The sequence below is a fragment of the Balaenoptera borealis genome, assembly GCF_965194805.1.
Source record: "Balaenoptera borealis genome assembly, chromosome: 11".
NCBI classification, from domain to species: Eukaryota; Metazoa; Chordata; class Mammalia; order Artiodactyla; family Balaenopteridae; genus Balaenoptera; species Balaenoptera borealis.
The window spans coordinates 6,304,217-6,329,299 of record NC_138868.1 but is presented as its reverse complement, the minus strand read 5'-3'; the positions used below and the strand labels follow the sequence as shown (position 1 = coordinate 6,329,299).

At 50.9% G+C, this 25,083-nt stretch overlaps 1 protein-coding gene across 2 annotated transcripts in view; it reads left to right on the top strand.

Annotated features, from left to right (window-relative positions):
* Positions 1-33: 33 nt before the first annotated feature.
* NPAS4 (neuronal PAS domain protein 4) overlaps positions 34-25,083 on the top strand; it is a 32,114-nt gene continuing 7,064 nt past the window's right edge. Inside the window, exons 1-8 of one of the 2 annotated variants that reach the window (XM_082342033.1) lie at positions 34-10,974; positions 20,466-20,845; positions 21,573-21,724; positions 21,903-22,005; positions 22,124-22,397; positions 22,579-22,688; positions 23,035-23,170; positions 23,292-24,709. In XM_082342033.1, coding sequence (XP_082198159.1) covers positions 20,671-20,845; positions 21,573-21,724; positions 21,903-22,005; positions 22,124-22,397; positions 22,579-22,688; positions 23,035-23,170; positions 23,292-24,709 — 2,368 coding nt within the window. In that variant the 5' untranslated portion in view covers positions 34-10,974; positions 20,466-20,670. Of the gene's footprint in view, positions 10,975-20,465; positions 20,846-21,572; positions 21,725-21,901; positions 22,006-22,123; positions 22,398-22,578; positions 22,689-23,034; positions 23,171-23,291; positions 24,710-25,083 lie in introns of those variants that run through there. The other variant, XM_082342034.1, reaches the window with a different exon arrangement.

The window sequence follows — 25,083 nt, the reverse complement described above, 5'->3', positions numbered from 1 at the left end:
CCCCCAGCGGAGTGCTGTGGAGCTGACCTGGTGAAGGGTTCTCCCGGCTCCGGCAAGTCGGAGGTGGTGCCGTGGCGCTGCTAGCGCCGGCTAACTTGGGAGACCGCCGAGGGGCCGGGTCGCCGCGCGCCCGCAGAGCCCCGGCCGAGGGTGTAACCCGAGAGCGGCCGGTGCCGGGGGAAGCCGGAGAGACCGTCTGTCACCAGCGGTCCTGGCGGGCTGCGCCTAGATGGGTCCCCCGGGAGGCAGAGGGGAGGGCCAAGTGCAGGTGCCGGTCTGGAAAACAGACGGACCCTTCTCCTCCAGTGGGTGCCTGGGGAAGCGCCGGGACTTTGGGGCGCACAACGGAGGGGCGAGTCCCTCCGGGGCCTCCAGGCGGGCTTCCCGGTGGCGGTGTGGCTGAGCTCCGGAGCAGTGAGGGGCTAAGCAAAGGGTCCGGAGGAATGGGTGAGCCGGAGGTGAGCCCAGGCCCGCCCCCTAGCCTCGCCTGGTGCCCTCCCACCACCGCCGCTTAAAAAAAAAATTACTGTCAGCGGTCCCACGTCACATCTTATCAAACATTAAGATGCACCCACTTCCCACTTTTTTCCGTTAAAAACTTTGAAAGATGATAGACCATTGCCCTTTTGTAATTAATTCTAACTCCTATAATTCACGAGTGGGTTTGTTTTCTCTTCAATCGTCATGCGTATTGGGGATGCTGGAGAAATAAGAGGTATTAAATCACAAATTATTTGCATAAGTAATGACATTTTTTGGCCATTTCCAGGTTCTTGTGGTTTTTTTTTTCTGTAGCCGACTGTGAGTATGTGAAGCAAAGACTGTACTTACCTGTTTTTTTTTTTTATATTTATTTATTTGGTTGCACTGGGTCTTAGTTGTGGCAGGCGGGCTCCTTAGTTGTGGCTCGCCGGCTCCTTAGTTGTGGCATGTGAACTCTTGGTTGTGGCATGCATGTAGGATCTAGTTCCCCGACCAGGGATCGAACTCGGGCCCCCTGCATTGGGAGCGTGGAGTCTTAACCACTGTGCCACCAGGAAAGTCCCTACTTACCTGGTTTACTGTTTATTGCAAACATCTAGCACCACTGCCCGGTACATAGCAGGTGCCTGATAAATGTTTAGTTAATAAATGGATTGCAGTGATGTACAAATGATTTTAGGGAAAGCAAGAGACATCATTAAACTATAGTGAATGAGAAAGTGATTCTCTCTTCAATTTGCTTTCAAGCTTTCGGAATACAACAAGGGGGAAAGTCTCCATTGCGGTGCTAACATGTTTCTAACATCTATTAATCTCTCTCTCTCTCTCTCTCTCTCTCTCACAAACACACACACACACACTCACACACACACACTGGCCTCAGGGCTTCTGCTGACAAATTTACCTAAATAGAGATCAATAACTTATGTTCATTCTATGTATTTTTATAGTTACTTTATTTTTAGGGCTACTTATGCTGGTTTCCTATTTATTATAAGATATACTTTTCCTTGAAAATGAATTTATTTATACATTTAATTAGAGGGGGGCACAGCTGTGACACAAGTTTCCATGGAAGTACATGAGGAACTGAGGTTTAAGGAATATTGCATTTGTGAGGCTGTGAGCAAAGAGGATGAAGGCATTTCACCGAGAGAACAGCCGTACCAGGGTCAGGGACATAAGAATGCCGACACATTCTGGGACATACAAATAGATCCCTTTGGCAGGCACGGCAGGAGGAGGGAACGGAGCCTCTGCGACAGCTGGTTTAGTTATGACCGGCCTGAGGGCTGAGTAAGGAGTGTGGATTTCATTTTAAAGGAGGTGTTCTCAACTCAATCAGACTCAGTCATTCCTCTAAGAGAAAATATTTTGTTACTATCCTGCAGTGAAATTCATCTGTAATAAAACCTATCTATATATGCAAAAGTTAATGTCAATAAAATACCCTAATTGTACTAACCAGGATAAAGAAAAGTATCTAGTAATAAAATAATATGTGTTTGTATATATTAATGCTCAGGCACAGTGAAGCAGTCGGATGCTGGCCACTCTTTATAAAACCACTGTTCATGCAATGGCTGTGAATGCATACACAGTACAGGCGAACCGGCCGCTCCAAGACTAGTTTGCTATTGGTGATGTGATTTTCTGAAATTGTGACCAAGTCTTGGCAAAATTCCAAACAAAACAAAGTGCAGCTGTCCCTCTACATAGAGAGTCGCTGCGTTACTGAAAAATTCTGTGTATATTCGAACCTTACAAATAATACATTTTATCCATACGTGAAATGTGATTAGTCTAGGCAGAGAAAATTATCAACATGGTTTTCAAAAATAAATAATAGATTTTATTTTTAGTACAGTTTTAGATTTACAGAAGAGTTGAGTAAATAATACATAGAGAGCCATACACTCACCCTTGCACTCCATTGCCCAGCTTCCCCTATTAATAACATCTTGTGTTAGTGTGGTACATTTGTTACACTTGATGAACCAATATCAATATATTATTATTAACTATAGTCCGTAGTTTACATTAAGATTCACTCTTTGTGTTGTACAGTCTACGGGTTTTGACAAATGTATAATGTCATGTGTCCACTGTTACAGTTTCATGTAGAATAGTTTCACTGCCCTAAAAGTCCCCCGTGTTTTACCTATTCACACCTTCCCTGCATCCCCCAAACCCCGGGCAACCACTGATCTCTTTACTGTCAATATAGTTTTGCCTTTTCTGAAATGTCATATAGTTAGAATCATACAGTACATAGTCTTTTCCCAGCCTCAGCACTACAGACATTTGGCTGGATAATTCTTGGTTGTGGGAGCTGTCCTGTTCATTGGAGGATGTTTAGCAGAGTCCTAGACCACACCCACTAGATGCCAGTAGCACCTTCCCCCAGTTGTGATAATCAATGTCTCCACACATTGCCAATTTGCCCTGGGGGCAAAACTGCGCCTAGTTGAGAACTGATGTTCTGGAGTCTTTGTTCTCAGCTCTGTCAGACCCAACACCCTCTTTTTTTTTTCTTAATTGAAGTATAGTTGATTTACAATGTTGTGTTAGTTTCAGGTGTACAGCAATATATATATATTCTTTTTCAAAATCTTTTCCATTATAGGTTATCAAAAGATACTGAATATAGTTCCCTGTGCTATACAGTAGGTCCTTGTTGTTTATCTTTTATATATGTAGTAGTGTATATCTGTTAATCCCAAACTCCTAATTTATCCCTCCCCTGCTTTCCACTTTGGTAACCATAAGTGTGTTTTCTATTTACGAACAGTCTATTTCTGTTTTGTAAATAAGTTCATTTGTATCATACTTTTATTTTTAAAATTTTTATTTATTTATTTATTTTTGGCTGTGTTGGGTCTTTGTTGCTGCACGTGGGCTTTCTCTAGTTGTGGTGAGCGGGGGCTACTCTTCTCTGCGGTGCTTGTGCTTCTCATTGCTGTGGCTTCTCTTGTTGCGGAACACGGGCTCTAGGCACGCGGGCTTCAGTAGTTGTGGCTCGCGGGCTCTAGAGCACAGGTTCCGTAGTTGTGGCGCACGGGCTTAGTTGCTCCGCGGCATGTGGGATCTTCCCGGACCAGGGCTCGAACCCGTGTCCCCTACATTCTTAACCACTGCGCCACCAGGGAAGTCCCCACACTCGTTTCTATCTTCCTCCTTGACATCTCCTCTTTGCTGACATGAGCAATGAAGAACTGGGGATTATCTATTGCCACAGTATAACATGGCCTACCATTACAGCTCCTAACTTGTCAAGAAGTCCTTCCTGTTACTCTATTTAAAATTCCAAACCAATTTCCCCATCCCACAACCCTGCTCTACATTTTCTTTTTCCATAAACTTAACACCTAATTTTATTTTTCTTTTTTGGCCACGCCACATGGCTTGCAGGGCCTCAGTTCTCCCACCAGGGATTGAACCCGGGCCACAGCAGTGAAAGCCCAGGATCCTAACCACTAGGCCACCAGGGAACTCCCTCTCCTAATTTTCTTAGACAGTATGTCCGTTGTTTCGTCTGTCTGTCCTCACTAGACTGTAAGCTCCACAGGGGGAGAAACATTTATCTGGTTGGTACACTGATGTATCCGAAGTGTCTTGAGCAGGATCTAGCATAAATATTTGTTGAATGAATGAATAATGTTTTCCTACTTGTATATAAAAAGTTTTTTTCCCCCATGAATGTTAATGGGAATCTTTCTGTATCTGTGGAATCTAGTACCTTCAGGATACAGCTTTGTTCTATCCTTTCATGTGATTCCTCCTCTCCCCTAGGACATGTGTGCTTTTTCCATCTATGAGTTCTTTATATATAAAGGCCATTCCTTGTTTTGGAAAAGTGAGATACTATATCTTTTAATATTTTTACTGTTGCATTTTTTTCTGATCTCTTCACTAGGAATGCCAGTTATCCTATGTTTGACTTCACTGGTGAATCTTCCATCTCTATCATATTCTTTCTAATCATTTTACCTTGTTGCTCCCTCCCACTATGTTCTGGCTCAGATATAGGAATCTTACTCAATTCCAGCCAATGAAACCAGTGGGATAGACCTGTAGGGGAGGGTGTCTGTCAGAATCCTGGGACCAAAGCAGATGGCACAAACTGGGAAAACAGTATTATCTACAAAGCTATGGTTTAGAGAAACAAGGGTCAGAGAGCGAGAGCAGAGGGCCATCACCACACCTCAGCCAGAATTTAGAAAGTGGGAGCTGTATGGAGAGAGGGCTCCAGTCTTTGATAAAGAAACTGCCACCAATCCATGGTGGCCCAGCAGAAATGGAGCTGGGAGGTTTGAATACCTCAAACTCACTCTCCTCCTGCCTTCTATTCTCTTGCCAAGGACTCCTGTTGGCCACATTGCCTGGCAACAAATGGGCAAAGGAGACCACTGATGCTATCGTAGAGGTCACCCTCCCAGGGCTTGGAGCAAGCTAGAGAAGGTGGCAAGTGGGTCTGGAGGTGCAAATGGAAAATAACCAGTACCAGAGATTTGGAGGGGGGGGAAGTTCCCTCTCTTCTGAGAAAGAGATCCAGGAATAGAAAGACCCACTCTTTTTCTCCTCTGGATATTAACCACTGACATCAACTTCTCCCATTCAAATGATGAACCTCATGCTGCGCCTGGCAGAACAGAGACATGGGATGATCCTGAGTCCTTGATGATATTCTCAGAAGTTTAAATCAACCACCCTTCCTCTGGATTTCCCCGTCTGTGAGATATTACATTTAATTATTTTTAAGCCACTTTGAGTTGATTTTCTTTTACTTGCAGCTGAACGCTTGATACATGGATGATAGTGAGCTGCCTTGAGCGGCTTCGAACTACTAATAAAATTCTATGGATTCAAATTTTCTATTTATGGGTGGTGCTTGTGAAACCTAATAACACAATTTTTCTTTTTTTTTTTTTTTTTTTTGGCTGTGCTGTGCAGCTTTCAGGATCTTAGTTCCCCGACCAGGGATTGAACCTGGGCCAGGGCAGTGAAAGTGCCAAGTCCTAACCACTGGACTGCCAGGGAATTCCCCTAATAATACAAATAGAGAACCTGGTAAACATCAATTCTAGGAATGCAATATAGAATAATGAACCTATTATAAATCAAGGTGTGAGCAGGCATAATTCACTGTCACCATAACTGGCTGTCGTAGGGAAACTCATGGAGCCTGTGGTAAGTTAACTGCATTCGTGGTCCCAGTTTCTGGCCTCTCTGTATCCACACCATTTGCCCTGGAACTCTGTAGTCTCCTCCCACTCTGATGCGGGGTTGAATTTGTGACTGACTTGGCCATATAGAACATGGAGAAAGTAACACAATGCCATGCCTTGGCCTCAGAAGGCTTTGTATGCCACTTCTCTCTAGGAACCCTGTCACCTCCGTGTGGACAAGCACAGGCTCGGGTGCTAGAGGTTGAGAGACCACATGGAAGAGAGCCCAACTGTCCCTTTCAAGACTATAGTGGACCAGCCTACATTCAGCTGATCCCCAAACGCGTGGGAGATCCCAACCAACATCAGCAGAGTTGCCTACCCAACTCACAGCTGACCACAAAGCATTAACTGAACACATCCAAAACCAGAAGAACTGCCCAGATAATCCATAGACTTGTGTGCAATAATAAATGTGTAATGTTTTAAGCTACCCCGCTTTGGGGTTGTTTGCTATAAAGCGATAACTGATACAGAATCTCAGGGATTAACAAATCTGAACAGATACGATGCACAAAGATTCAGATACAGTGCACAAAGATTGACCCCACCGACTGCAGGAATAACGTGGAATTTTTTATCTTTTTAAAAAATATTTATTTATTTATTTACTTATTTGGCTGCGCCAGGTCTTAGTTGTGGCACTCGGGATCTTCGTTGCGGCGTGCAGGAGGGATCTAGTTCCTTGACCAGGGATCGAACCCGGGCCCCCTGTATTGGGAGCAAAGAGTCTTAACCGCTGGACCACCAGGGAAGTCCCGGAAATTTTTATCTTCAACCGGTGGCCTACCTGCAACACGTGGAGTATGGTTGGCTTATAAGAATTTACTAGATATGGCTCCAATTGAAAATGCTCATGAGACAGTTCGCAGCTCTGCCTGGTGGAAATTAGAACCGAACAACTATGGGAAACCACAGCTGAGAGGCACATCCTTATGGCCATCCCTGGGAGCCACTCAGGGACAGATATGGAATTGGTGGGAAATTACACATGTATGATTATAACCTAATGGTGGAATAGTGAATGGATAAGGAATTTACCAACTGGTCTCAAACTGTCCAACCCCTATAGACTTTCTGGAGCTACTAACTGTTCCAGAGGACATTGATGTCAGGAGGCAGAAAGGTCTATATGGGCAACCGTAAGCACACCTCGTAAGAGAAACTTTGGGGTCAGAAAGAGGGGACACCCTAATATCAGTCAGCAGCTGGAGGAAACAGTAGGAAAACATTTAGGAGAAGCTACTTGGGGACACATCTGGGAAAGTCTAGATAAAGGTCACTTCTGGATGGATTTCTCCAGCCCTTTCAGAATTGCCATAATGGCAGCAAATCCTGTTTACAAGCTCACGGGGAAACAGCAGAGCCATCCAGGATGAAGGAAAGGGGTTGACTGAGTTGGCGTCCCTTGAATGGGACAAGACGGCCATTGACAGGCCTTGGAAGTCCACGATCTGGTAAGTGGGGCTACTGTCACCCACATGGGGACAACATGCCTTGTAGCTGATGGCTCACTGTAAATCCCTGAAAAACCTAAACCATGCTGGTAGCAGCGCCTTTAGCTTTAGAAATTGTGACCACCAGCCCCTTGGATTCCCTTTAATGGTTAACACTCAATCCTTTGGCATCCTCAAGTGGCTTAGCAAAGAATAATGGGTAAGACAGGAGCTGCAGCTGAGGTACAGGGTTTGAATCTCCATGAATTCCCAGTTGAAAACAGAGCAACTAGATAATATAACCAAATCATGTGGGGAATTTTTACACCAAAACTAGGAGATAAAGTGTGTCCCTTCAACCCAAAATACAAGTTGGTAAGAACAAACCACCAACAGCCCCCAGAGACTTTCATGGAGTCAGCACCTCTGCAGGAAAACAAGAAAACCATAGACCTGAGAAAAGTTATTCTCTGGAAAATTCACCGGTCAGTTTTAAAGCAGCAAGCTGAAACCAGGAGGCATTATTTTCACCCCAATAGTAGATAATAGCAAGGGACCCAGCATAAGCAGGAAGACTGCATTAGAAGATACCAATACAATTTGAAAAAATATATATATATAATATATTATATATATAATATGTATATTATATATTATATTATATATATAATATATTTTTATACTATATATATATAAGACAAACTGGAACATCTAGGTCCTATGAACTCTCAAAACCTCGGGAGGTGAGGGAGAGTCCCTGCCCCTCTACTGACCTTGGGCTGCTCCATTTGCTCCATTGTCCACGGAGGAACAGTCCGGGATGAGCTAGTCCCTCAGTCTCTCTTGCCAAAGGGGTAGAGTATCAGAGGAATGTGCTGGACTCCCTGTTATTCAGCCACCTCATCCTAAAATGCCTAGATCAGGGACCTAGAGGCCTGGGCTCCATCCATGGCTGCTCAAACTTTGGGCAAAACATTTCACTTCTCTGGGCCTCAGTCTCGTTATCGGTAAAATGGGAATAATTTTAATGAGTGCTGTCCTGCTTATCTCAAGAGGCTATGAGCTGGATCAAAAGAGACCATGGGTTTGGAAGTGAAGGGGTCACAAACGCTTTTCGCACAGTCATGAGTCCAGGTGGTGGTTCTGCCCTGTACAGCCGTAGGATCTTAGGCAAGCCCAACTTCTCTAAGCCTGTTTTTCTTACCTGTAAAATGGTAGTAGTCGTGGTCATCGTCATCATCTTCATCACCATCTGCATTGCAAGGTTGCTGTGAGAATGAAATGAAGTGATATGGGGGAAGCCCTTAGCAGCGATCGACACATCCGGAGCACTCATTAAACGTTAACTACTGATGTTATAACGATGTCATTGTTCATTAGGGTCTTAATGTGAGGACTGTCGAGATCCTTTATGCTCTTCCCTCTCACAAACGCCAGAGGACGACATAGACGGCGAGACCCCAGCCACAGCAAGCCAGACGCAGCGACATTACCCGCCACGCGGTGGCGCTAAGCCACATGATGTCATTTTCCGCAGTTTGGGGAGCAGAGAGAGGTGACGGACTGGGAGGGTAGATGAAGGTAAAGGGGAACCCTGAGACTTGAGGATGCCTGAACCAAAAGATCAGGGATCCCTGCTGGAATTGAGTAGCTCCCGTGTTCCCAGGACATAATAGAATCAGTAGGGATGAATGGGTCTTGGAGCCCTTTTGAATATGAGGGCACCCCCTCCTTCCCAGTGCCGGGTCTGCATCGCCTTTCCTGGGGCAGCCTCTAAGCCTGGACGCCTGAAAGAGGGAGCGCGGTCCTCCTTTCTTCGCGGTAGCTCATTCATCTGCGGCCGCGGCACGCCGTTGCCATGGAGACCTGATGCAGGCGATGGGGAGGGAGGCCCCGGGTGACGTCTGCGCTGCTAGCAGCTGGTCTCTCGCGGCCTCCCAGTTCTTGCCTATTTTGGAAGAGAGCCGCAGCCCTTCTGCTGATGCGCGCGCGCTGGCGCCTTTTAAAGGCAACCGGCGGAGTGGCGGCTCAGCCAGAGCCCGAGAGCTGCCCCCGCCCCCGAGCCGCGAGCCCCGCGCGGGGCCTGGGCCCGGGAAGACTCCGGTGCCATGCCCCACCTCTCCAATCTTAGCGCCCTCCACCCACTTTGGGGAAATTTCAACCTCGGAGAAAGGAGGTCCTGCCCTTGCCCCCTCCCCACCACATCCCCCATCTCTCTCCAACAGGGAGACTCTTCTTCCATAGGAGACTTGGAAGGAAACAAGATGCCAGGCCTAGCGCGTTTGGGGATCCTCTCTGGACAAGGCCACAGAGTGAAAACACCAGGTGAGGACTCCTCTGCTGGCCGGGCCACCCGGGGTCTCTGGTGACCCATGCCCCCTCCAGCCTCCTGCCTTAGCCTTTTTCTCCTTGGGCACAGCCTGAGGTCAGGTTAGGATCTTAGCTGGAAGGACCCTCACCAGTTTCTCCAACCCTCTCATTAAACTGAAAGAGAAACTGAGGCCCAGAGAAGAGTAGTGACTTGACCAAGGTCACATGGCACGTTCCTGGACAGCATGGGCCAGAGCTCAGGGATGCTGACTTCCTAGCCAAAGGTCATTCCCCCGGTGCTTAACATTGAGAATAGCTGGCACAGTGTGCCAGTCTCCGGCTCCTGCCTTGTACCCAATAGAGGGGCTGGACAACTCTTGCAGCGGTGGCACCAGCTGCTTCTTTTTCCCCAGCAGAGTCCAGGCCTAGGTAGGCTTTCTGGATCGATGATCACTTTGGACAAGCCTCTGGATCCCATGGACTCCATGACCAACAAACCAGATTGCTGCTTACAAACATCTGCTTCCGTCAAAAGCTTCTGGCAGCCCACCAGCTCTCTGGAACTTTCTGGAGCCAAACCTTCTCCATACTGCTTGCAGATGCCAGTTGGCTTCTGGATGGAGATGTGGCCTTCAGGCTCTGGCAGGGCTCGCCAGGGCCCTGTGGACCCAGCTCTTTGGACTTCCCCCCACAGTCCTGATGATGCCTGTACTCTCTCTGCAGCACCTGCAGGGGCGTTTGACCAGGACTCACTGAAGACAGCTGTGAAGTACTTGACCACGCCTAAGGAGCTATCGATACATAGGTTCCAGACATCTCTGGGCCCCTACTCTGGACCAGGGCTGGGGCCCCAAAGCTGGATATGATCCAGCCCAACTGTGGGCACCAAGTCTGGCAAAGGAGAGAGGTTCATCATGTTCTGGAGAAGTCAGCCCTGGACTTGAATGGCTCTTCCCAGGGGCATCCATTGTCAGGGCCAAGCCTTCAATGCACAGAAGGGGAAACTGAGGCAGCCCTCCAAGAGACGTTATTTGCCAAGGTCACACAGCAAGTCAGTGCATTGTTGAGACTAAGACCCTAGAACCCTGCCTCCTGGCCCAGGCTCTCTCTCTCTCTACACCTTGATCTCAGAGACCAGCCTTTGAGAGGCGCTCAAAAGGTCATTGTGCTGTGAGCCAGGTCCCTGGTTCAGGGTCCCCCTCTACTAAGTGTTGGCTGTGTCACTTGGGCCACTCCATTCTCTGCATGAGGCCTCAGTCACTCCAGGTGGGTGATCTCTGAGGGGCCCCCACTTCAACTGTGAGTCTGGGATCCTCTGAATGGGGTGTCTTGCCAGGCTGTGGACTCTCTCTGTGGTGGTCCGTGGGACAATTCTGGGGGTGTTTTCTTCCTCCCACCAGACCGAAGCTAAACAATACTGGAAGTAATAGTCCCTTCAACCACAGGCTGTGCAGACCACCCGAGGATGACCTGGGGTCTGTTTTACACACCTTGGAACCTATCGGATTCCCCCAGCGGTGAGTCCCCTGGTGCTCTTAGCACAGACCTGTGAAAATGGCCCCTGATGGGTTGGGTTTGAAGAAGGAAAACCATACCAGCCCTGCGCCCCATGCCCTCAAGGCCAGGTCTGCAGGGCCCAATATGGGCTGAGGACTTGGTCCTCTGGGAGACTTCAGGCCCACTCAGACCCTAGCATTGGGCACATGGGCTCATCCCCACCTGAAAGTGGGTCTCAGGGCAGCAGCATTTGAATTCTAAAGCCTGGGAGGCACTGGCCAGGGGAGACCTGGGCCCAGAGATGCTCAGGGTGCTGGAGATGGGAGGGCCCTTCCAAGCCAAGGGGTCCAACCCACTCACCTGCCATTTTGCAAATAGGGAAACTGAGGCCCAAAGAGAGGAAGGGGCTTACATAACACCCCAGTAGGCTGGTGGCAGAGCTAGGACCAGAACCCCTGTCTCTAGATCCTCCTGTCCAGGACTCTTTCCCCCCGCATCGAACATAATCTGCTGACATCTAGACTGAGCCCACCTCCAAGTCTTTCCAGACCTTCGAATCCTTGACAGAAGGCTTCTCCAGCCCACCCCTGTCTGCACTGGGTGAGTCAGGAGCTTTCCCCTCAACCGGGTGGTCCTTTCTCCTAAAGCTTCCTGGTGTCCCCTTTCCATTCGTCTAGGGCTCATCTTTTCCTGGTTCCAGAAGCTTCTCTGTCAACAGATCATAACTGCGGCTACCCCCTTCTTGCCATGGTTTGACCAACTCCCTGCAGTTCCAGCATTTCCAGGGTCGGGGGTCATCATTCTCCCTGCTCTTGGGTGGTCTCTTGGTTGCTCCTAGGGCTTCCCTTCTGTCACTGGCCCGGGCCCAGGCCTACTGCTCGTCCATGGTCACCCCAGCCTTGCATCCCATCAGTCTCCCTTGGGACTTCATGGATCATTCCCTGCAGACTTCCTCTCTGCTGGGCCCAGGTTCCAGTGGAAATAACATTAACAACCCAGGTGTCACTGGGTTGCTGTGAGTTGTGAATGAGTTAATGCTTGATTAGGTGTATAAGGCACAGGTAAGTATCCATAAACTCTCAGTTATGAGGTGCATTAGGTGATAACAAGGAGTCCCTTGAACCTGGAGCCTATGATGGCCTAGGCACCTGGGGGGAGAAGGGGCGAAAGGGCCAGGAGGACCTTTGGTAACAGGGAGTGATGGGAGCCAGGAGGGTTTTAAGCTGGGGAAGAACACGGCCAGGTTGGCTTCTAGGAAAATGGCAGGGGGAGCTTGGTCGCTGAGCACTGCAAGGGGCTCCATCCCGGACTTGTTGAGCAGTGCGGCAGCCAGTGGATGCCCAGGGAAGGAGCGCGTGGGGACCCAGGCCAGAGCCCCTAGTATGACTTTGTGTGCATCCCTCAACCTCCCCAGGCCCCCAGCTGTCATCTCTGTCCTTCTCTTTGGAACTGCTGCAGCCCCCAGCCTGCCCCACCCCAGCTGGTGCTCTCAGACCAAGCTGAGCCAAGGCTGCAAAAAGCCAGTGGGTGTCCAGGCCTTGTTCCCACACTTACAGTGACAGAGCGTGTGCTACCTCCCAAACCAGCCCATGCTATCTCTTCAGAGCCTTGTTCAAAATCATATTTTCATAAAGTTAACAATGACTGACATTCCTTCATTCAACATTGATTGTACTCCTCTTGTGTACCAGGCATTGTTCCAAGTACTTTAATGATTTAACTCAATTTCCTCATCAATCCTTTGATGTAGGTGCTACTATTCTCCTTACATCCCTATTTGACAGACAGGTAAACTGAGGCACAAGAGGTTAAGTCACTTGCCCAATGTGAAGGAGCCAGGACTCCGGGTGGGCATCTCACCCCAGAGCCTCCCTCCCGGCCTCCACCCTCTCTTGCTTCTCCAAGCCTCAGGCTCCCTCCCACCCACCTGCCTTCCCACAAAGAACTTATTGGCTTTCTGCCCATGGACCCCTCTGCTCAAGGCTGAGCCACTTTATCTCAGTCCTGCCACAGGCGCCAAAGCTGGTGGAAGTGGAGATTGGCCTCCCTTACCAGTGGCTGGCCCTCTGCACCTTCACACCGTGCATCTGTAAACACAGCTGCGGGCTTCGGTGGCTTCTTTTGTGGCTACATGTCCTGTGTTGTCTGATTTATGATACTGCACTCCACCCCCCCACCCCACCTACTCAGCACAGCTGAACCTGGTCAGCCAGTCACTTGACACCTGGCAACTCAGCCCAATCACACCTCCTCCGGGAAGCCAACCCGGACTCCCAGGCTCGGTCATCCCTCATTTTGCTCTCCCCAAATACCGTGTGTGCCTTCTTCCCAGCAGTCATTCCACTTAAATGGCTTGATCGAGTTCTCACTTTCTCACCAGGCTGGATGCTCCATGAGGTTAGGACCAAGCCTGTGTTTCTAAACCACTGCATCGCCATTGCCTAGCGCAGACACTGGCACAAACTCAGCCCTCAGATGTGTGTGTGTGAATGAATGAATGAGTGACATACCTGAGGCCCTGCTCTGGGCCGGACCCTATGCTGGATGCTGAGAATACGAGACCAGGCGTAGACGCTGGTGGGGGAGACAGACAAGCAAACAGGCGGTGACAATGTAGGATGAGAGCTGCACTGATGAGGAAGCACAGGGGGCCGTGGGGGGCGTTGAGCAGGGGCCCTGGACCCAACCGGAGGACCAGAGGACAAGGAGTTAGCCAGCTGGAGAGCGGTGATGGAGAGGATCCTGAAGATGGGCTGAACTAATGACTGAATGTGTGGAAGGTCTGTCTCCTCCCCCCAGACCTCCAGCTCCCCGAGGGCAAGGCGGGCATCCTGCACTCCTTTCTCCCCTACAGTGCTTGGGGGAGTGTTGGGTCCCTGCTCTGCATTTAAAGAGTGGTTTCAGTTGATTGATTTTCCTTCCCTCCTTGGAACATGGCTGGTCTGACACGCTCCTCACTGCGTTGCTTGTGCCATCTTCTCTCAGCCCTGCCTTCAGGCCCTGGCCTAGAAAAGCTGCATCTTTTCCCACCTGAGCTACACTCTCCCCCTCCCACCCTCTCCATGATTCCGTGCCCCTCACCTTCTCTGCTCAGCCCACTCACCTGGCTCTGACCGTCTCAATGCGTGGGCACCAGCGTGTACCTTCTTCACATGAGATTTGTTGATTTCATAACCATAAATAGATGAAATGTTCTGAATACTTCCCTATGCAAGTAGAATTGGGGGAGTGATAACATAATAAAAAGACCTTAAGAGAAAGAAAACAGCATGCTAAGATGCGCCTTTGCACAAACCAACATGAGGATTATATTTTCACTGCAGACTAGGTGGACCCTAGACCCAGGATGGGGGAGGTACTTGGGAATCTGTTAGAAAACCTTTACATGGTTTCAAACTCATGGATTCAAAAGAAGAACCTAGTTAAAAGTAGCAAGAAGTAGAAATCAGGAGACCTGGGTTCTAATTCTGGATTTATCTCATTCTAGCTGTGTGACCCTGGACAAGTTACTAAACTTCTCTGAGAAAGTGGATAGAGATTCTTCCCCTGGGTTAGACTGGAGGCCCTAGGAGACCTGGGTTCTAATTCTGGATTTATCTCATTCTAGCTGTGTGACCCTGGACAAGTTACTAAACTTCTCTGAGAAAGTGGATAGAGATTCTTCCCCTGGGTTAGACTGGAGGCTCTAGGAGACCTGAGACCCCACAGTACTGTCATTTTCCTCCCACCAGGACATTTTGTCTTCTTGTTAATACCTTAATCACCACCCAAAATGCAGTCTTGAGACTGGGGTTGGGGTAGGATGGAATGGAGTATCCTGACTCTTCATTGCTAACTCCAACTCATGTTGCCATGGGGACAGGATGTGGAACATCAGTTCTGCATGGGGAGGCTACATCTACACAGCTACAGAGTGGCTAGAAGCTAGTAAGGAGCCTAGCCCATAGGGCTTCCCAATCTCTTCACCCTTAAGGAGTACAGGGACACTACTGCTCCATGGCATTTGGAAGAGTAAAGGGAGATGAAATGACATTTTGGTATGCCCTGGGTCCAGAGAGCTTCTGGTTGAGAAAGAGAGACAAGCAAAGATATTCCTAGCATGAACTCATCCTCTACTCCAAAAGAAAACAATCTTTTTCTGTAAAGTGTCAGTTTGTAAATATTTTAGGCTTTCAGGCCATATGGTCTCTGTTGCAACTGCTCAACTCTGCCATTGTAGGGTGAAAACAGCCATAGACAATATATAAACAAATGGATGTGGTTGTGTGCCAATAAAACTTTATTTGCAAAAACACTTTGTGGGTTAGATTTGGCATGCAAGTCAGAGTTTGCAGACTTCAACTCTACCCCAAGGTACAAGAGAAAGCCTGGACTTGGGAGCAAGAGCTAGGCTTAAGGCTCAGCATCGCCAATAACTTGCTGTGTGACTCTGAGTAAGTCATTGTGTCTGAGCCTCAGTTTCACTATCTATCAAATGAGCATAATAATATCAACCTGATTTGTCATGAGAATAGGTCTAACAGGTCAGAACAAATCTGAAGTCTTTTCATCCCTCTGTTCCATCACTTCGGGTAGAGCTAACCCCCTCCTCAGGCCATGCCCTTGCCTGCTGAGGGTGGGCAGCAGCCCGCTGGAAGGGAGGAGGTGTTTCTCTCTAGAATCAGATTCTTGGTCTGGCTTTCCAGTCCCCAGCCCCAAGTGACCCCATTTATGCAGCAAGCCAAGCACAGGAAGAAATGAGGAATCCCTTCCTTTCCACCATCCAGTCATTTGGCAGGAGGCTACAGTTCACTTGAGAAAGTGATGTGGCTGCAGTGGCTGGTGGCCAGGCTTCAGAGGAGGCATTTGAGGCTCAGGCTGGGACTAGAGTTTGGAAAGGTAAGCTTCAGTGCTCTTCTAGATTGTTCACCTATGACCCCAATTTCCCTGGGGTCCAAGTCAAGCAGCTGCACCTGTGGTCTGGTGGTGACTTGCAGCACCATCAATTGCCTTAATGGATCTGTCTTGAGCCATCTTGTCTATCTGTCTGGCCTGACCACCATTGAGATCTTGCATCCTTTGGCATCTTGTCATCTGTTCTGAAGACCCATCAAGTGATTCATTCATTCATTCATTCATTCATTCATATTTTCCCTCTCTCTCTTTCTCTCTCTCTCTCTCCCTCCCTCCCTCCCTCTTTATCCTTCTCATAGACACATTTGTCCAGAGCCATACAGGATACACTTTGACAGCCCTCTGTCTAGATCCTTGCCCCAAGTCTCCAGAAAATTAGCCTTAACCAGGAGTCTCCATGCTGTTTTAAAGAAGCAGACTCCCCATTCACCCTCCCGCTCCCTCCCAGCAGGTCATCCTCCCTGAAATCTCTGGAAAAGATATACCTTCTCTTCTCTGATAGAGGCTGAGGGGTGATGTCCCTCCAGGTCCCCAGTAAAGCCACATAAGAGAGGGGCAAGGGATCTCACGGCCTGTTCTTGCTATAAAAATCCCTTTTTCGGAAAAAATAATAAAGAAATAAATCAGCCAATCCCTCCTCGATGCCATCACCTCTTCTTGGTGATTTTTCGGGGAAGGAGTGGGCGGGGTTGCCATGGCAACAGATGCGAGCTTGTCTCGGTAAAGAAGGGACCTTGATATTTTTTCTCTCTCTCATTCTCTCTTTCAGTTGTGTGTGTGTGTGCGTGTGTGTGTGCGCGCTGCGCATGCCTGTGCCCACACCAGGAATTTTTTTTTTTAGAACTAAAGAAAGCCCTTCTCTTTCCTCAGCTCCCCAAATATGGAGTGATGGAAAACCATTTACTCCTGCAGGCCAGGGACGATTCAGGATGGTTCAAGAGAAAAGGGAGAGGTCATATGGGGCTCCTTTCCTCCATCTTTTAGCTAGAGATTGCATGCAACAGAGACCTTCACAAATCGTTGGGGTCCAAGGGCTGGAAAGAAGAGAAGATGTTGGGTGGAGAGAGATGATTAAGGCATAAATGGTGCAAGAGCCCAACAAGTGACATCTGAGAGAGCAACAGAAGGTGCATTGAGGCTAGGGATGCAAGCAAATCCGTACACACCATCAGGTGCTGGGAGAGAAAGGCACAGAGCCAACTCAGACGTGGACACAAACACACGCGTGTACAGGGAGGCACACAGAAAGCTGCAAACATATAAATACATACCAGCACAAACATAGAACTACACACAACACAGGAAGTCATAGACATTCTTAATAAAGACAGGCATAGATGCAGGCATAAGCAAATGCAGAGATATAAAAGGATACAGACACTCAGCTACGAAGACACATGCGAACAGACATACAGAGACCTACAAATACAGTCATGGTCAAATGGACAGACAGACACACACGCACATTCTCAGAGTCTGGCCCCCTGCCTTCAATTGCCCAAGCATCCCCAAGCAGCAGTGCATAGCTGGAAATGCTGCAGGCTCACACAGAGAGTTTGGGTGGGTGGCTCCTGCTCCCCCCATTTCTTCTACAAACTCACCCCAAGGCCCCCCTCTGAATTCATTCCCTTGCCCACTTTCCTATAGTCAATGGGCTCTAATACCTCCCTCATCTCAGACTTCCAATTCTTAGCCTGTTCTGCTGCTGCTGCCTGCTGCTTGTTGGGGGGGGGGGGAGGTGTGTGTGGGGTGACTCAGCCAGGCCAGGATGACTCACACTGCCAGTATTTTTAGCAGCGGCCAGGAGCTCTCTAGCGTGCCAGCCGCCCCCCTCCTCCTGCTTGCTATTTTGGAACCATCACTGGTGATATAAATAGCTCCTCTCCCACGTCCTGAAGCTGCTGCCAAGCTATTTTTGGTTCTCCACAGCTAAAAATAGCTTTAAGGAGGTGGGATGCAAGGGGTGTGGGAGTTGGCCTGGGGAGAGCAGACATTGGGGCATACAGAGCTTCTCAACTTGAATCAGAGTGGGCGAACTAGGATGAGCCCTTCTGTTCCCCCTCCCTTGTCCCTTTCTAGACTCTTCTTCTCTTCCAGAGTGCCTTCCCCCCAGTCCATTCTGGAAAAATCCAAGGGCTTTTCCCTTGAGCCCAGTTCCGCCCCCCCATTTACTTCACTCCTAGAGCTCAGATATCTTGCCCCCCTACAATCCACTCCCTTATTCATTCTCAGAGGAGAAGGGGACAGCCAGCTGGGGCCTCACTGTGAGACCTGTATGGATTCAAGCTCTACTTTGACGTCCCATGGTCCATATGACATACCTTGTGATAGTTCAGGACCACGGACAGCGGTGATTGCCCCATTCTTTCACTGCGGCTCTACTCAGCTTGCTGGAGACCGGCTGGACCAAACCAATAGGCACCTCTGGTCATGGAGAGGAACACTAAGAATGCCTCTCAGTCAGGGATAAAGAACCAATAAGTGAATAAAACAGGAACACTGCCCTGGATTTTCCTACAGGAAAGGGGTCCAAAGATTAAGGGCTTGTCCAAACAGAAGCTTGAGCGAGGGGTGGGTGAGTATGTCAGGGGCCAGACAGAGATGAAAGTAGAACAGAGATACACTTTCTGAAGGAACCATTCTTCTGTCACCCAGGTAAATAGGGTTAGAGATAGTGGCAGACAGGCAGACAGACATACCCCTTCCCTCCATCTCAGCTGTGCCACTGAATATGGGAAGGTTGATGTGGATGGCCCCAACCTCTGCCAGAATGCACAGGAGGTCAGGATTGGGCCCCCAGAGACCCCCTTCTTAGACAGCCTTCTTGTCAGTTGTCTCTCCTCCTCCCACTCTACCTCTCTTGCTTCCACCCTTTTCCACGAGGAGTGAAGACCCCAAATTTTGCTTCTTGGTGTCAGAGTTTATCTCCACCACTCCTATGTGACTTTCTACAATCAGGCCAATCCCTTTCTCCCAAATTTTAAGTGGCCTCATCCCCAGCCCCTCAAGTGACTTCACACACACCCTTACCCCACAGAATTCGATTTCAGATAAAATGTCCCCTAGCCCATTTCCTTCCCCTTTGTTTGGGGGAAACAAAGGCACCTTTCAGCCCCAGTAGAGAGTGGTCATCCATGCTGAAAAGAGAAAGAAGAAAGAGGGAGATAGGGCAAAGTGATATGATGTGGAGACAAAACTGACAAAGAAGAGAGACGAGAGAGAGCGGAAGGGGGACGTTTTGGGGGGCGCAGAGGGCGCACAAAGCTGAGATAGACCACCAAGCCGGCAATGAGATAAAGAAACTAGCTGGTGCGGGGCGGTGGCGGGGTGGGGGGTATGTGGAGAGTTGAAGATGGAGAGACAGCGAGGAATCCTACCGCCGATGACGGGGAAGGGGTTGGAGGGGAGTGTGGACAGCCCGACGGAGTTAAGGGGTCTCTGGTCGGTGCATGGATCGTGCAGAGGGTCCAGCACGGCCCCCTCGCTTCTCTGCTGCTTCCCCATCCTCCCCGCTGGAGGCAGGGGGGAGCCCTCCGGAGCGTGGCGGAGGCAGCCAGGCCCCGCCCGCCGCCGCCGCCGCCGCGGCAGCCGCCGGAGGATTCCTGTCCTAATATGGAGCTGGGATTCCCCCGGCCCCGCCCCCGCCCCCGGCCCGCGGGGAGACGGAGGCTTGCACTCGAGCGGGGGGGGTGGGGGGATATGCGGGTGGTGGCGGGGGGAGCCGCTGGCTTTGGGGGCTGGCAATGGGGGAAGGGATACCTTGGTGTAGACCCAGATCCTCACCAGGCCCTGGGACCCTGCCTCACTTTCCCCCGTCAGTGGCTGAGGTTAATTAGTTGACAGAGAAACGAAGAGTCACTGCCGACTGCGGCGTTGGTGCAGGTGTTCCTATTCTTGGCTGTGGGAAAGTAGAACCAAGGCCAGATTCAGCTGGTTCCTCTCCCTCAGGACCTCAGGACCCTTTTCCCACCCATCCTAGGGACTTAGAACCCCCCCCAGACTCCCCCTGCTAAATCAGCAAGGCCCGGGTTTGGAAAGGGGGGAGGAGGAGATTTGTTCTTTGAAAGTGACTAAGGGAATCCCGGATTGAGTAATCCCTAGAGAGAAACCCCAGCTGCGACCTATCCCACAGAGGCCAAGGAAGGTCTTTCTCCCCACCCCCATCCCCCCGCCCAAGACGAACTTGACCTTTGGCAAATAGGGAGGGGGGATTTGTGTACGACCCTGCTCTTTCCCTTTCCCTTATCTCTTTAGAAAAATCATTGTCAGAATCAGCCCCTCCTGCCCTCTACAGACTCTCCTGCCAGGGGCTTCAGACCGCCCCAACCCTTGCCCTGTCCCTTCCCTCAGCTGAATACATTAGGATACCTGGGTCCCTGCACCCCCTTTCAGGCCTTCCTAAAGCAGCGCCTGCCTCTCGGCGCAGCTGCCGCCAGCCGCGGCCCCCTCCGCAGCCTGCGTTCTCCCCCTCCCCCCGGCACCCCTCCCGCTCTCGTTCTACGTCATGGGATGACGTCGGAAGCCTGGGAGGGAGGAGGAGCGCGCCCCCCCAACCCCAGCCAGCAGCTCCCGCTGCAGCTTGCTTAGCCCAGCCTCCCGCCCCCCCCTTTCTCTAAAGCGAGCCCCCCACGCCTGACAGGAGCTATATAAGGCGGAACAAGGCAGGCGAGGGGGGCAGCGCAACCGAGCGGAGCCCAGGAGAGGAGACAGAGAGAGAAAGAGCCTGAGCGAGAGACGGGGAAGCAAGGAGGAAGCCACCGGTGCGTCGGGACAGGAACGCAGGTGTTCGGAGCGCCCGAGCTGGAGCTCCGCAGCCGCTAGTCATGTATCGCTCCACCAAGGGCGCCTCCAAGGCGCGCCGCGACCAGATCAACGCTGAGATCCGGAACCTCAAGGAGCTGCTGCCGCTGGCTGAAGCGGACAAGGTCCGGCTGTCCTACCTGCACATTATGAGTCTTGCCTGCATCTACACTCGCAAGGGCGTCTTCTTCGCTGGAGGTGAGCAAACCGGGGCGGAGACACGAGCTGGCGCGCGCCGGGGAGAGTGAAGCAGAGGGAACCCACTGGGACTGCCGCAGGTCTAGGGCAGCGTGTCGGCGAGCTGGGGTGAGAAGGAACTAGGAGAACTCAGGAATCCCCACTTTTCCTCCTGAGTTCTGTCCAAACCTCACCTTAGTTCTGAATGAGGATTAGAGAGCCTGGATAGTGTCCCTGGTGCCAGACTTATGGGAGGAGGAGAGCCAGGACAGAATGGCCCCAGTCCCCACCAGCGCAGAGGCGCTCCGGGGAGCCAGGGAAGGGAAGTCCGGGAAGTTACAGGGACGGAGCCGCCAGAGCCTGGGGAAGCACAGACGCTGTTCACGATCCTGGAAGGGCTCTTCTGCAGCCGGTGGAGCGCTGCCCGCGGTGCTGACAGCACCACCGGGTAGCAAGGCGCTGTCCGCGGTGCTGAACGCTCGGTCGGCTTTGGAGCGCTGTCCGTGGTTCTGAATCCCAGACCCGCCAAAGCCCCAGCCCCGACTTAGAAGTAGAAGGGCTCGCTGGCTGGAGAGATCCAGCAACAGGTTCCCCGGGCAAGAGCTGTGGGCAGCAGGTCAACAGGTGTGTGCAGAAGCAGGTCCATGAGGAATTCCTCAGAATTTTCTGAAACCCAGTCCATGTCTTTCTCACTTCTGTTTTGCTTCCCAGTCTTACTCCTGACTCACCCTATCTTCTCACTCTGCAGGCACTCCTCTGGCGGGCCCCACAGGGCTTCTCTCAGCTCAAGAGCTTGAAGACATAGTGGCAGCACTACCTGGATTCCTGCTTGTGTTCACGGCGGAGGGGAAGCTGCTATATCTCTCTGAGAGTGTGAGCGAGCATCTGGGCCACTCCATGGTGAGTGCTGAGGATCCTTTCAGCTTGGACTGCAGCACAGATGGGAACACAATGAGTTTTCCACTTTTGAGAATCTGAGAATTACTGGGGAGGAAGTTATAGCCTACAAGATGCTATGTGCCAAGGATTGGCTCTTGCTGCCTTCATTAATGGTCATCTCTCCTTTACCTTTCTCCAGGTGGACCTGGTTGCCCAGGGTGACAGTATCTACGACATCATTGACCCAGCTGACCACCTAACTGTGCGCCAGCAACTCACCCTGCCCTCTGCTCTGGATAATGGTGAGAACTCCTTTCTCCTTTCCTCAATCCAATATGCCTGCTGCTGCCCTGCTCCTTCGCATTTGCCGTCTCTCTCAGCCATTCACTCTCTTACCAGTTTTTCTCTTCACTCACCTAGATCGCCTCTTCCGCTGTCGCTTCAACACCTCCAAGTCCCTCAGGCGCCAGAGTGCAGGCAACAAACTGGTGCTTATTCGAGGCCGATTCCACGCTCACCCACCTGGGGCCTACTGGGCAGGAAATCCTGTGTTCACAGCTTTCTGTGCTCCACTGGAGACAAGACCCCGTCCTGGCCCTGGCCCTGGTCCTGGTCCTGGCCCTGCCTCACTTTTCTTGGCCATGTTCCAGAGCCATCACGCTAAGGACCTGGCCCTTCTGGACATCTCAGAGAGGTAAGCCCAGAGTGTTCAGACCCCAGGGAAAAGGCATGTCAGAGGTGAGGGGACCCTAGATTCTGGAGTCAGGGACAGGGAGGATGGGATCTAAGGGTGCAGAAGACCTGGGAGGGAGTGAGATGCCTGGGTATCAAGCAGGGAAAACAGAAAGCTGACCTCATCCTTTCCACCTTCCCAGTGTCCTAATCTACCTGGGCTTTGAGCGCAGTGAACTGCTCTGTAAATCATGGTATGGACTGCTGCACCCTGAGGACCTGGGCCACGCTTCTGCTCAACACTACCGCCTGTGTGAGTGTCCAGAGAGGCTGAGGACAAGACAGGGAGTTGGGAAAGGGCATGGGAAACCTGACCAAGAAAGGCTGTGATCAAGACTGATGTTGGGGAGATATCAGAGGCTAACAGTTTTGGATGCTATAGGGTGAACACTAGGGTAAGGAGTCAAGGTGAGAATAGAATCAGAACTGGGGGACTCTGAGTGGTGAGGTCAAAGTGGGGAGTTGAATGGTGCAGGTTAGGGTAGTCAGAAAAGAGGATGTCATGAATATCCCAATTCAGTGGAGAGGTCAGCGAGGGGGGAGTATAGGTGGTGCTGTCTGATGGGCGTCCTAACTCTGCATCTCTTCTTTCCCCTCAGTGGCTGAGAGTGGAGATATTCAAGCAGAGATGGTGGTGAGACTGCTGGCCAAGCCTGGAGGCTGGGCGTGGATTTATTGCCTTTTATATTCAGAAGGTCCGGAGGGTCCCATTACTGCCAGTAACTACCCAATCAGGTGAGCTGCAAGCCAGGGGCCTGGGAGGCAGCTGAGGTGGACATGGAGGAGATACAAATCAGAGAACTTCTCTGGGAATGGACACCACACCCTTACCGGCTGCCTCTTCTCTCCTCTCCAGTGATACAGAAGCCTGGAGCCTCCGCCAGCAGTTAAACTCTGAAGAAACCCAGGCAGCCTATGTCCTGGGCACGCCGACCATGCTGCCCTCATTCCCGGAGAACATCCTCTCCCAGGAACAATGCTCTGGCCCTAATCCACTCTTCACCATGGGGCCTCCCCGAAGCACCAATTTCCCCAGTGCTCCTGAGCTGGGTGCTGTCTCAACACCAGAAGAGCTTCCCCGACCCCCCAAAGAGCTTGGCTTCAGTTACCTGACATTCCCATCTGGCCCTGAGCCTTCTCTTCAAGCAGACCTGAGCAAGGATCTTGTGTGCACCCCACCCTACACGCCCCACCAGCCGGGAGGCTGTGCCTTCCTCTTCAGCCTCCATGAGCCCTTCCAGACCCACTTGCCCACTCCATCCAGCTCTCTCCAAGAACAGCTGACTCCAAGCACTGTGACCTTCTCTGATCAATTGACGCCCAGCAGTGCAACTTTCCCAGATCCGCTGACTAGCCCACTACAAGGCCAACTGACTGAAACCTCAGCCAGAAGCTATGAAGATCCTTGCACCTCCACTTTCCCAGATCAGCTGCTTCCCAGCACTGCCACCTTCCCAGAGCCTCTGAACAGCCCTGCCCGTGAGCAGGTGAATTCTCCAAGCACAGCATTCCAAGCACACCTGAACAGCCCCAGCCAAACTTTCCCAGAGCAACTGAGCCCCAATCCCACCAAGACTTACTTCGCCCAGGAGGGATGCAGTTTTCTCTATGAGAAGTTGCCCCCAAGTCCTAGCAGCCCTGGTAATGGGGACTGCACACTCCTGGCCCTAGCCCAGCTCCGGGGCCCCCTCTCTGTGGATGTCCCCCTGGTGCCCGAAGGCCTGCTTACACCTGAGGCCTCTCCAGTCAAGCAGAGTTTCTTCCACTATTCTGAGAAGGAGCAGAATGAGATAGACCGTCTCATCCAGCAGATCAGCCAGTTGGCTCAGGGCATGGACAGGCCCTTCTCAGCTGAGGCTGGCACGGGTGGGCTAGAGCCACTTGGGGGGCTGGAGCCCCTGGACGCTAACCTTTCCCTGGCAGGAGCTGGCCCCCCTGTGCTCAGCCTGGACCTGAAACCCTGGAAATGCCAGGATCTGGATTTCCTGGCTGACCCTGATATATTCCTGGAAGAGACGCCCGTGGAAGACATCTTCATGGATCTCTCTACCCCAGACCCCAATGGGGAATGGAGTTCAGAGGATCCTGAGGCAGCAGTCCCAGGAGGGGCCCCATCACCTTGCAACAACCTGTCCCCAGAAGATAGCAGCTTCCTGGAGGACCTGGCCACATACGAAACCGCCTTTGAGACAGGTGTCTCAGCATTCCCCTACGATGGGTTTACTGATGAGTTGCATCAACTCCAGAGCCAAGTTCAAGACAGCTTCCATGAAGGTGAGTTGAGCCAAAATGTTCAAGAACTCAAGTTCCTCTCCTGCCAATGAGATGCTGGGTGGAATTAGATGAGTAAACTGCCCTCTCTGTTCCTCAGTTTCATTAGTACAGTAACATCACCTGCTGTGTAGGATAGCAGTTAGGATAAGAACTAATGAAAACAATATGGAAGTTCTGGACAAGTAGGCCTGGGGGGCAGAGATTAGGGGTGTGGGATAAGATGCAAGAGAATCTTGGGTAATGGGTTGTGCTTCTTAACTCTATGAGGGACCTAGATCAGCCATCCTCACCCCATTTTACAGATGAAGACAAACAAGATCCCAAAGTTAAAGAAACTCCCCTAAGGTTATACAACAAATTGATGGAAGAGGGAT